This window comes from Anomaloglossus baeobatrachus, chromosome 12, assembly GCF_048569485.1.
Source record: "Anomaloglossus baeobatrachus isolate aAnoBae1 chromosome 12, aAnoBae1.hap1, whole genome shotgun sequence".
In the NCBI taxonomy this organism is placed as follows: Eukaryota; Metazoa; Chordata; class Amphibia; order Anura; family Aromobatidae; genus Anomaloglossus; species Anomaloglossus baeobatrachus.
This window is the reverse complement of record NC_134364.1, coordinates 38,139,333-38,151,567: the sequence shown is the minus strand read 5'-3', so window position 1 is coordinate 38,151,567 and position 12,235 is coordinate 38,139,333. Positions and strand designations below refer to the sequence as shown.

General features: G+C 45.8%; 1 protein-coding gene across 1 annotated transcript in view; it reads left to right on the top strand.

Moving 5' to 3' along the window:
- Window positions 1–8,576, top strand: part of SYNJ2BP (synaptojanin 2 binding protein) — a 36,944-nt gene extending 28,368 nt beyond the window's left edge. Inside the window, exon 4 of the mRNA XM_075331098.1 lies at window positions 1,715–8,576. Within this exon, the coding sequence (XP_075187213.1) occupies window positions 1,715–1,858 (144 nt within the window). The 3' untranslated portion in view covers window positions 1,859–8,576. The remainder of the gene's footprint in view (window positions 1–1,714) is intronic.
- Window positions 8,577–12,235: the final 3,659 nt, after the last annotated feature.

The window sequence follows — 12,235 nt, the reverse complement described above, 5'->3', positions numbered from 1 at the left end:
CCGGTGAGTGTACCGTACTTCACTGCCCCCCTAGCAGATGGTGATACATGGGGGGCAGTGAATACAGCCGCACATGATCACTCCAGGCTGTACTTGCCAGGGGTGATCACGGCCGGCTGTTAATTATGTGCGCACCCCCCGCCCATCATTCCGCCCACCTGTCAGCGCAGACTTCAGCGCTGAGGGATGATGGGCGGGAGGATGGGAGTGCATATGTAATGAGCGGGCCCACATGGTCACGGCAGGCACTGCTACAGCCTGCTCGTGCCCCCGATGACCCTCTCCACCGCAGCACCCTCAGTCCCAGCCGCGGCCCTATATTCAGACCATAAGAAGCACCCCCAACTTTCCCCCAAAAATTTGTGTGGGAAAAAAGTGCGTCTTATAGTCCGAAAAATACGCTAAGTTCACCCCTCAAAAAACTTCAGGAGAATCCTACTAACCAGATCCCGAGCATCTGCATCGCTCCCAGGTCCTCCTGCAATCCTCGGCGAGCGCTCCCAGCAGGTATGTTTCACAGCGCCCTCCCCTACTTCGGGCTGACACACTCGCATACATCAGATCGTGCACACACACATCAGGTCGCACACTCCTATACACACATCGCACATCAGGTCGCACACAAAATCACAAATCAGATCGCACACACACACACACACACACACACTCACCACATCCAGTAATACGGATTGCTTCCGGCCAGCAGGGAAAGAGGGGAAGCAGTGCAATGGAGCGTGAGGACCTGCGATGGAACACATGGAGGTCTTTGCTCTAGAACGCATCGATGCGTTCCACCGCAGGTTCTCTATAGGTTCCACCACACTGCGTCCCAGGATTCTCTGCCGGCCAGAAGCAATCGGTATCGCCTGATGTGTGATTGTGTGAGCAATCTGATGTATGTGGGTGTACGTTCCACTGCAGGTCCTCAGCGTCTGGAGAGTATGATTGCGCTGCGTTCTAAGTAGTAACATGTCACTTCTTTCCTGCGCTTTGCCGGCAGCTCCTGCTCTGTCTATGGCAGGAGCTGCAGGCAGAGCGCATGGAATCTGCTTCTTTTTTTTTTCTCTACGGACATTTTCTGCAGCGATTTGAAGCGCACGTGTGCTCTTCAGAACGCTGCAGAAATTTCAGCAGGGCTAGTACGCAACGTGCGCACATAGCCTTACACCGAAAATTCCTGCTAGGGCTTATTTTTGGAAAAACACGGTAATCATCCGTTTTTATTTCGCTTGTAACTGATCTGTTTTTTGCTTATTGGATCCTGTTCAAATTGAAGCTATAGCAATCCGTTAACGGATCTGTTTTCCATAGACTCCCATGATAAAAAAAAACAACAAAACGGATCCAGTAAGAATCAATATTTTCAAAACTGACAAAAACGTTGCATTTGCAGAACTTTATTATTTACCAATGGATCAGTTCTAATGGATGATTCCTGGGCATGTGGACTCGGCCTAGATCTCGGTAAGGCAGAAGCCATGTCCAGTCGATCCGATACAGTACCAGGAACCTCCGCTAAATCCTGGATATTTGTCATGGGGTTATAGAGTAGAGAGCCACACACAAGCATGCGAGCCACACCGTGGCCACTCTGATAATGGCTTATGTTTAGGATGCAGTTTGTTGATTTTTGAGCATTGTTTTTTGAAATCTGCATTTTATGTTAATTTGCACCATTTATGTTTTTGTGTTTTTTTTTGTTTTTTATTTTCAGAATCATCTAAATGGCCCTTTGGGAAGTAGAAGTGATAGAGACTCTGAAGGGATGTCGCTGGCGGTGATAGTGGTGCCCATAATTGTAGCAGCGGTGGCCATCTATGCATTTGTCAAACTTCGACAACGCGCAGCGCGATTCTAATCCAAAGCCAAAGTGTGAATGTACTAAGAAGACAAACTAATACGACTCTCTACACATACGCGATCTCCCGAGATACCTCCACAGTGTACGCTGCCTATATAATCGCTTGGAGTGGCACCAACCACAGGAATATTTTGAGTACAATCATTCTGACAATATACGGCATCTGGCATTATACTACACGTCCTAATAATTCATTTGAAAAAAAGTTATTTTTTTTTTAATAGGTCACATCTATATATACAGTTTGGGGGGGGGGTCTTTTATAATAAGAGGTACAGTAGTATGTGCTTTTATTTCTTTGGACTACAAAGGAAAGGATAGAAGATATCTTTTATTGGAAGGTGATAGAGCAGTATTGCATCCAAAGGCCAGACATAAGCTCCGCCCCCAGGACTCCTAATTTTAAGAGTCCCGATTACTGGAAGATGTGACTGTCTCGGTTTTGTTCTTTATATGTGGCCAATTAGGTTCAAGTGTCCTTGAGGAAGATAATTATTGGTAGAACATGTAGGCCTGTCCTGGTGATGGGTCCCCCTTATTACACTACTGTGCCATACAGGATTTCTGGTGTAACTCCCCCCTATATAGAGGCTGCAGGCAGCTTTCACTCATTGTACTGGCCCTAGATTTAGTTTTTCAATGTGCTATAGGGGTATTTGTTACCCTGGACTGTAAGCCGCTCAACTATGTGGTTATTCAGTAGCTTCCGCTCTTAAGAGGGGCAGTAAGGAGAGTGTCCGACGCATTTTAAGCTTAAAGGGAACCTGTCATTAGATTCGGGCAGCTTAGCTGCTCGATTGTAGCCAGGTATGCTCAGAGAAAACCTAGTTTGTGAACCAGCCGGAGACTATAGGGAGAGACCTGACTAGTCAGTTGCGGGCCCTCTCCAGTCTTTCCCATGTGTGCACATAAGGAGACATGTGTCAATCACCGGCCCCGGCCGGCAACGTGGCACGGAGAAACTGGACATTTCAGAGTAAAACGTACCAGGCTGCAATTGATCAGTCTCCGATTTGTAGATCGGGCACCATGAATCTACCCACAGGTTCACGGTCACTCATCTGTCACCACGCCTCATGTCTGTTTCACTAAACACTTGTTTTCTCCCCACAATTCTGTATATTTTTCTTTTTATTGTGCCGATCCTCCTAGAAATTTATGAATAAACTGATGAGTACCGCGTGAAGAGGGCGTGTATCTGAGAATTTAGTTGCCAGCACTGATTGGACTGTTTGGACACACCTCTCAACATGCACCGCCCAGTTGTCAAAGTAGTTGTACATTTCAAGGAGGAATAACTGAGGAGCGTCACATCGCGGTGTTATAAGATGAGTAATACAAGCATTTACGTGTACAGACATGACAGCCGTGGTAACATTTCTTCTTCCTAATACACTATTAGTCTTATTTATTTCTAACCGTGAACCCAATAAAAGATAAATAATCTTTGTTATTTTAACATACTCTCTTGACGCCCTTCTCTATCTGAATAGGGCCTCATTCACACTAACATAATATTAGTCAGTATTTTTGTACAAGGAAAGATTGGGACCTGCCTCTTGATTTTTTTCCTCCCCACTAGTGACGCAAAAGACTGACCGAAACCTGCCGGTGTATACGAGGCTCAATGAGATTGACCCTTTATTTTTTTCACTTTTGTAACCTAGCCATCCGAATGGTTCCAGTAGTTCTGGGAGTTTTTGCATTGTAATATCACATGGATGATCATTAAGGGGTACTCTAGCCTTACCAAGTGTTGGGGCTGACTTGTAATACTACAACAGTAATGCACAAGTCCTAGCTTGGCCGCCACTTGCTATGACCGGAATACCCCTTTACGCGAATAAGCCCTTACTAGTCTACACTGATTAGCGACATTCCTCTTTGTTTTATTGCTCTTTTATTTCATTGTAGCATTATCCAGCCTGGTCTTCACCATGCTAGTACTATTCCTAGACTTGATATAATGGCTGCCCAGTGGGCTTCATGCCTCCGGGCACCACTAGACTGCAGAAGACACCCCTGTTGGTGATAAACTCGTGAATGTTCTCCCCACTCCCTCTTTGGGCTCTTTTAGTGGTTCGTGCAACATGGTCCGTGCACAGACAAGAATACACGGAGTGGCTGGGGAGGGGAGAGGATCTCCAGATCAGAGTATGACCGCTTCATATATTTCTATGAGGATGTCGCGCTCAGCACAGGAGACCCCCGGACACTTCATGCACAGATAGCAGTGCAATAGACTGCCCGGAGGTCCCCTGTTCCGAGCGTGATAGCCTATAGTATTATATGAAGCTGCCACACTCTGGTCGGGAGAGCAATGGCCAGTCCATGTACAGACCGCAATGCAACACACTGAGCGGGGGTCTCCTGACCTGAACATGACAGCTTCCTTCATATATTTCTATGAGGATGTTGCGCTCGGCACAGGAGACCCCCGGACACTTCATGCACAGATAGCAATGCAATAGACTGCCCAGGGGTCCCCTGTGTCGAGCATGACAGCCTATAGTAATATATGAAGCTGCCACACTCTGGTCGGGAGAGCCATGGCCAGTCTATGTACAGACCACAATGCAACAGACTGACCGGGGGTCTCCTGACCTGAACGTGACAGCTTCATATATTTTTAAAAGGGTGTCCCACGCGGCACAGAAGACACCCCCCCCTTCCCCCTTCCCCCTTCCCAGCCACTCCATGCACAGACTGGCCGGGGGTCTCCTGACCGGAGCAGGACAGCCTCATAAAACTATATGAAGCTGTCACTCTCTGGGTGGGAGACTCCCGGCTGCTCCGTGCATTCTGGTCTGTGCACAGACATCTGAGAGACCCCTTACATGGGTTTATCTCCCCAATAATACTTTGTGCCTTTTTTCCTGATAATTGGTGATAGTGCCTTGTAACAGGTGTATGAACACCTGAAGCTTTATTCTGTTCTCTGCGTTTAAAGGCGCTGATACAATGTTCCTTCTAGTTTTTTTTGGTTGGTGCTTCAAGGGTTAGTCCACTCTTATATAAATACAGTTTGACCATTGAAGAATGAAAAGTTATATACTTCTCTACTATAATATTTCATTCACTGTCAGCAAGCAGAGATCTTTCCAGTGGTGACTGTTTAAAAACAAATGTATGTTACAAGACTTGCATGGACTTGTTTTACAATGATGAAGCCACATTTGTGTATAATTGGGCCATCCTGGAAACAGATCCCATGCAGTGCCTAGTGGAGCTAAGAACAACGGAGTTTAAAGCCAAATTTAGACACGTGTACATGTGGTCCGAGTACAGACTGGCCGCCGGTCCCCTGATCTGCTTATGAGGCCATCAAATTCAGGTCAGGAGACTCCCGATCGGTCGGTGCATTGCGGTCCATACATATGCGTTGCATATGCCTGAAGGTAATAGGGATACAGCGGCTAAGATTCCTGAATTTTGCCTAAGGAGACATTGGGTGACGCGCCACGTCATAGGATGGTGGAGGAAACTGTTATACACCAGTATCATGTAATCTAACCCTTAAAGGTTTACCTGTCATTTCATCAAAATAAATACATAGGTTTGTAGTTATTTTGATGCAGACAGCCATTAAGCTGCTGCTGCTGCAAAGTTACAAGTCATCCACTCTCTGCTCAGGACAGGTACAGTCACTCTGAAAATCTGCCAGGACTATTCATGTTATAACATTCGCCTTTACTGTAGTCACCAATACCCCTCCACTCTGTATACTTGTATGTACTAGAGATGGGAGAGATGGAGATAACAGCCAACAGCACAGTGAAAGCCATAGAGATTGAGGTAACAGCAGTATAGTGAGAACCAGAGAGATTGAGATAATAGCCAGCAGTGAGAACCAGAGACCTTGAGATAACAGCCAACAGGGAGAACCAGAGAGATTGAGATAACAGCTAACAGGGAGAACCAGAGAGATTGAGATAACCACCAACAGGGAGAACAAGAGAGATTGAGATTACCACCAACAGGGAGAACCAGAGAGATTGAGATTACCACCAACAGGGAGAACCAGAGAGATTGAGATAATAGCCAGCAGTGAGAACCAGAGACCTTGAGATAACAGCCAACAGGGAGAACCAGAGAGATTGAGATTACCACCAACAGGGAGAACAAGAGAGATTGAGATTACCACCAACAGGGAGAACCAGAGAGATTGAGATTACCACCAACAGGGAGAACAAGAGAGATTGAGATTACCACCAACAGGGAGAACCAGAGAGATTGAGATTACCACCAACAGGGAGAACCAGAGAGATTGAGATTACCACCAACAGGGAGAACCAGAAAGATTGAGATAATAGCCAGCAGTGAGAACCAGAGACCTTGAGATAACAGCCAACAGGGAGAACCAGAGAGATTGAGATAACCGTCAACAAGGAGAACCAGAGAGATTGAGATACCCGTCAACAAGGAGAACAAGAGAGATTGAGATAACCACCAACAGGGAGAACCAGAGAGATTGAGATTACCACCAACAGGGAGAACCAGAGAGATTGAGATTACCACCAACAGGGAGAACCAGAGAGATTGAGATTACCACCAACAGGGAGAACCAGAGAGATTGAGATTACCACCAACAGGGAGAACCAGAGAGATTGAGATTACCACCAACAGGGAGAACCAGAGAGATTGAGGTAACAGCCAAAAGGGAGAACCAGAGAGATTGAGGTAACAGCCACCAGGGAGAACTAGAGATGAAATTTGGAGGTATCAGGATAGTGAGAGAGGAAAAATTGATCACGAAAAGTTATGGTATACGTATGTTGTGTGTTATTAGGCACAGGAGCTGGCAGTCAGTAAAATCTTCAGGAAGCTAATGCTACGAGTAGCTTACATCTAGACTGGGAAATATGAATAGAAGAGTTTAATATGATGGTCCAGCAGAGCCAACTTGCAGGGGCAGAGGACAAGGATTTCACAATTACTGTGCGGGGTGTAAGGAATGTGGACAGAGCCGAGAACGAGGAGCGTGGATTGTAGATGTGCATGAAAACCAGGGCCCCGGCTCTAGCTGCTCCGCATGCGGTAGCTCACGTCCCGCAATCTGTTGCTGCTTCTCTAATAGAGATTAATTTGAGGCCATAAACAGCAAGTTACAGAGGAGAGGAGTGTCCCAGCCTTTATGGCATTTTTACCAGGGTAAATACAGCTATGCAACATTTTTTTGACCGTAGTAGCCATATAGACCCAGTTTGAGGAATTGGTGTTGGCGGAGTTTCAGAGTGGAGGACTCTCAAATCTTACCTCCTCTAGGGACAGATTTTGGGGATAGTATTCGGATTTATTGTTCTCTGGGGGTTTGTATATCAGATATACAGTATTTCTAGCACGCTGGCACTTTCAGATAGTTTCCACACTACTGTTTAAGCGAAGATACCACGTTTTTGCCACTGAGGCTTGTACAAAGGTGCTGTATGTATGCTCAACACAGGAGAACTGTGTCGTGAAGTCTATCCTATTGTACAACAATGGCTCTTAAAGGGAATTTGTCAGCAGGTTTTTGCATGTAATCTGAGAGAACAATGATGTGAGGACAAAAAGCACGATTCCACCTATGTGTCACTTACTGGGCTGTTGGTGCAGTTTTCATAGAATACCAGCTTTGTCTAATACAGCTGTAGCACAGGAAAAACGTCTGGGCTGTGTATAACCCCACCCACATCCCTGACTGGCATTGTCAGCAAGCTGCCAATTGGTGGTGGGCGTGTGGTTACACAGCTTAGCCTGGCTGCTTTGCATGTGACACCTAGTCCTGCAGTGATAATCTTCTGCTGATAAAACACTGATTGTATTGAAAGTACAACACATCCCTGGAATCAGGCTCTCTTGCTCTACAATATATGGCTCTCAGAATGAATTTCAAAAACTTGCTAAGAGATTCTCTTTAAAGTAAGTTCAAAAAGCAAATTAATGCTTCCTTCTCTCATCCATGTTGATTTTTCCTAATCTTAGGTACCAGAGAGAAATAGACGAATGTATATCTGTACTAAAATCTGAATGTACCAATCCACTAAATCTAGACCCCCACTCCCCCCACGATTGATCAGAAGCTGCCTGACAACTGTAAATGGATCCCAATGATCTAATTCCGAACTATTTTATTTTACTTTGATATCTTGATTATGATCTAGGCGTTATTTATCTATATTCTATAAGTATTATGTAAGACTTGTTAGCTGTGAAGCATCTAAAACTAAAGGGCAGAGGGATTATGGCTCATCTATTGAGTCTCCTAATGGAGGTTTAAAACGGATTCTTCATCTTGGATAACATTGCAATTGCTGTTTCTACTTGTTTCAGCTCCAATGTACTGTACAGTATAATAAAAAAAAAATGGAAACTGTCAGCAAGCTGCTTTTGACTGATCTGACATGAAGGCGAATGGGAAACCGATAACGGAGAATGTTACGGAATGTTGGAATGTTACGGAATGTTGGAATGTTACGGAATGTTGGAATGTTGTCACTTCCCTTGAATATTGACATACTTCGCATAGATGCTAACTCTTACATTTGGTGGCTATATGTAGCCAAGAAATTAAATGGATAGCTTCTTATAATTTATGACTGTAAAATATCTGTGATCAAGGAACTGTACTATTAAACTGGGTTCTTTTTAACGGCGAAATTGTGTAGGAAATCTATACTTTGCTTGTATCAAGACTATGCTGGTATGCAAAAATAATAAAATTTTACACAATGAAGTGACCTGTGTATTTCTTGACATCCTTCATTTGAAATTACATTTTCCTAATTTGATAAGGGCTTAGAGCCAAGTCAATATCTCCGTCTGAGACTTCAATCTATACTGTCTTGGACTATTCTCTGTGATTTGTCCAGACATTATTTAGATCAGACTTTCCTTTATGGTTTTGACCATACCCTGAGAGACTGGCTCCATAAAGGACAAGAAACACTTAAGAAGACTTTAAAGGTTATAGACACTTTTGATATAGAAAATATGATTTGCACATATGTCAGTGGCTACCTAGAGTTCAAGTTTATCTTCATTCTTTTATATTTATTTTTTTTTTTAGGCCCCTGATATGACGTTTTCAGCCTGATCCAAGTGTCAGATTTTTTTTTTTTTCGTGGGAATGTCTCTCTCAGTAATACAAAGTAACGAAATCCAGCGGATCACAGGCAGATGAATTAAAAACTTTTATTTTCATCGCTTTAAAAATGGATAGACCGCATCCACAAGGCACAGTTCACCCAACGCGTTTCGACATAACGCAGTTGTCGTTAGTTCTTATTCATGGATATAGTTCAATACCTCTATATAGAATACAAACAGTCTTCCCTTTTGCTAGGGATCCAACCCACAATCAATTAGTTGATTACATCATTAATTACTCTACATGTGTTTGATACCTGCACCAGGGGAATAGAGAGAGAACACAATAAGGTTTAAAAACACAAAAAAAGAAAAAAAAGGTTTTCTTTCTCCTTTTTGCATATAAAACCAGTTCTACATGAATAATAATTTTTCTCAGTTATATTGCATGATCATATCTTGGCGTATGTTGAACCCTGCAGGAGTCCTAGTATTTAATTTAAATATCCAGAAGGATTCACGGTTAAAAACATTCCTCTGGAAATCTCCCCCCCCCCCCCCCCTTTCCAATTTATTAACCTTTTCTATGGCTCTAAAGCGGAAACCTTTCAAATTGCCACCATGGCACATCGCAACATGTTTAGTAACCGCAGAGGAACCGCGTTTATTTTGTTCGTCAGAAATATGGCGCCTAACCCGATTTTTTTTTTTTTTTTTTTTTTTTTTTTTTAGTGGCCCTATCGTGCAACCCACATATTGTTTGCTACAAATAATGCAGTCAATCAAATATATGACCCCTTCACTATTGCAATTCATATATTTTATTAATTTGATAGCAAGTTTTGGTAGAAAAGGAAATAAAGGAATCTCCCTTCACTACATACTGGCATACTTTGCATGGGTAGTGACCACACCTAAAAAAGTCTCTTTGTGTGAGCCAGGTATTATTCAGACTAGTAGGGTTTTTGTAATGACTTGGGCAAAAAATATTTCCCAATGTTGTAGCCCGTTTAGGGACAAATTTAATAGAGTTTTCTTTAAGTGTAGTAGCTAAAATTGGGTTTCTTTGTCGCTCCATTGGGAGACCCAGACAATTGGGTGTATAGCTACTGCCTCCGGAGGCCACACAAAGCACTACACTTAAAAGTGTAAGGCCCCTCCCCTTCTGCCTATACACCCCCCGTGGGATCACGGGCTCCTCAGTTTTCATGCTTTGTGCGAAGGAGGTCAGACATCCACGCATAGCTCCACTGTTTAGTCAGCAGCAGCTGCTGACTATGTCGGATGGAAGAAAAGAGGGCCCATACTAGGGCCCCCAGCATGCTCCCTTCTCACCCCACTTTTGTCGGCGGTGTTTGTTAAGGTTGAGGTACCCATTGCGGGTACGGAGGCTGGAGCCCACATGCTGCATCCTTCCCCATCCCCCTTAGGGCTCTGGGTGAAGTGGGATTTTACCGGTCTCCAGGCACTGAGACCGTGCTCCATCCACAGCCCCTGGAAAATCTGCTGGATATGGAGCTGAGTATCGTCAGGGACATGGCCCTGCTACATCAAGGTACTCTGTGTCCCCATACAGACGCAGACACACTGCAGCATTGCTGAGTGTGTTAGTGCGCCGGGGACAACAGCGCGCGCGCTGGTGCCACTACTCACTACAGCTCTGCTGAGTGAGTCTAAGTATTGCGAACTGCCGCGCCGGCCGCTGCTGTTAGTTTTAAAAAATGCTGCGGCGCGGCTGGGACTTGTGGTGCGCCGGGGACTTCCGCGCTGGCCGTGCATGTATGACGGCCGCGCTTATTAATCGAGTCCCCGGCTTTTGCGGCCTAGTTTCGTTTCGTTCCCGCCCCCAGGCCTGCCAGTCAGGGGAAGGGCGGGACGCTGTACAGAATGTCAGCGCAGAGGGCTGGAGTCTATTTACAAGGTCCAAGACCGTTGGGTGAGAGACATTCTGTCCCACGGGTACAGGATAGAGTTCAGTTCTCGTCCTCCAACTCGATTCTTCAGAACGTCTCCGCCTCCCGACCGAGCCAATGCTCTTCTGCAAGCGGTGTGCACTCTAAAGGCAGAAGGAGTGGTGATCCCGGTTCCTCTTCAGGAGCAAGGTCACGGTTTTTACGCCAATTTGTTTGTGGTACCAAAAAAGGACGGATCTTTCCGTCCCGTTCTGGACCTAAAACTTCTCAACAAGTACGTGAAAACCAGACTATTCCGGATGGAATCCCTCCGCTCCGTCATCGCCGCAATGTCTCAAGGAGATTTCCTAGCATCAATAGACATCAAGGATGCTTATCTCCACGTGCCGATTGCTCCAGAGCATCAGCGTTTTCTACGCTTCGTGATAGGAGACGAACACCTTCAGTTCGTAGCTCTGCCTTTCGGTCTGGCGACAGCCCCACGGGCCTTCACCAAGGTCATGGCAGCAGTAGTAGCAGTCCTGCACTCTCAGGGACACTCTGTGATCCCTTACTTAGACGATCTGCTTGTCAAGGCTCCCTCTCAAGAGGCATGCCAACACAGCCTGAACGTTGCGCTGGAGACTCTCCAGAGTTTCGGGTGGATCATCAACTTTTCCAAGTCAAATCTGACCCCGACCCAATCGCTAACGTATCTTGGCATGGAGTTTCATACTCTCTCAGCGATAGTGAAGCTTCCGCTGGACAAACAGCGTTCACTACAGACAGGGGTGCGATCTCTCCTTCAAGACCAGTTACACCCCTTGAGACGCCTCATGCACTTCCTAGGGAAGATGGTAGCAGCAATGGAGGCAGTCCCTTTCGCGCAGTTTCATCTGCGTCCACTACAATGGGACATTCTCCGCCAATGGGACGGGAAGTCGACGTCCCTCGACAGGAACGTCTCCCTTTCTCAGGCGGCCAAGGAATCTCTTCAGTGGTGGCTTCTTCCCACCTCTTTGTCAAAGGGAAAGTCCTTCCTACCCCCATCCTGGGCGGTGGTCACGACGGACGCGAGTCTGTCAGGGTGGGGAGCGGTTTTTCTCCACCACAGGGCTCAGGGTACGTGGACTCAGCAAGAGTCCACCCTTCAGATCAATGTTCTGGAAATCAGAGCAGTGTATCTTGCCCTACAAGCCTTCCAGCCGTGGCTGGAAGGCAAGCAGATCCGAATTCAGTCGGACAACTCCACAGCGGTGGCATACATCAACCACCAAGGAGGAACACGCAGTCGGCAAGCCTTCCAGGAAGTCCGGCGGATTCTGACGTGGGTGGAAGACACGGCATCCACCATATCCGCAGTTCACATCCCAGGCGTGGACAACTGGGAAGCAGATTTTCTCAGTCGCCAGGG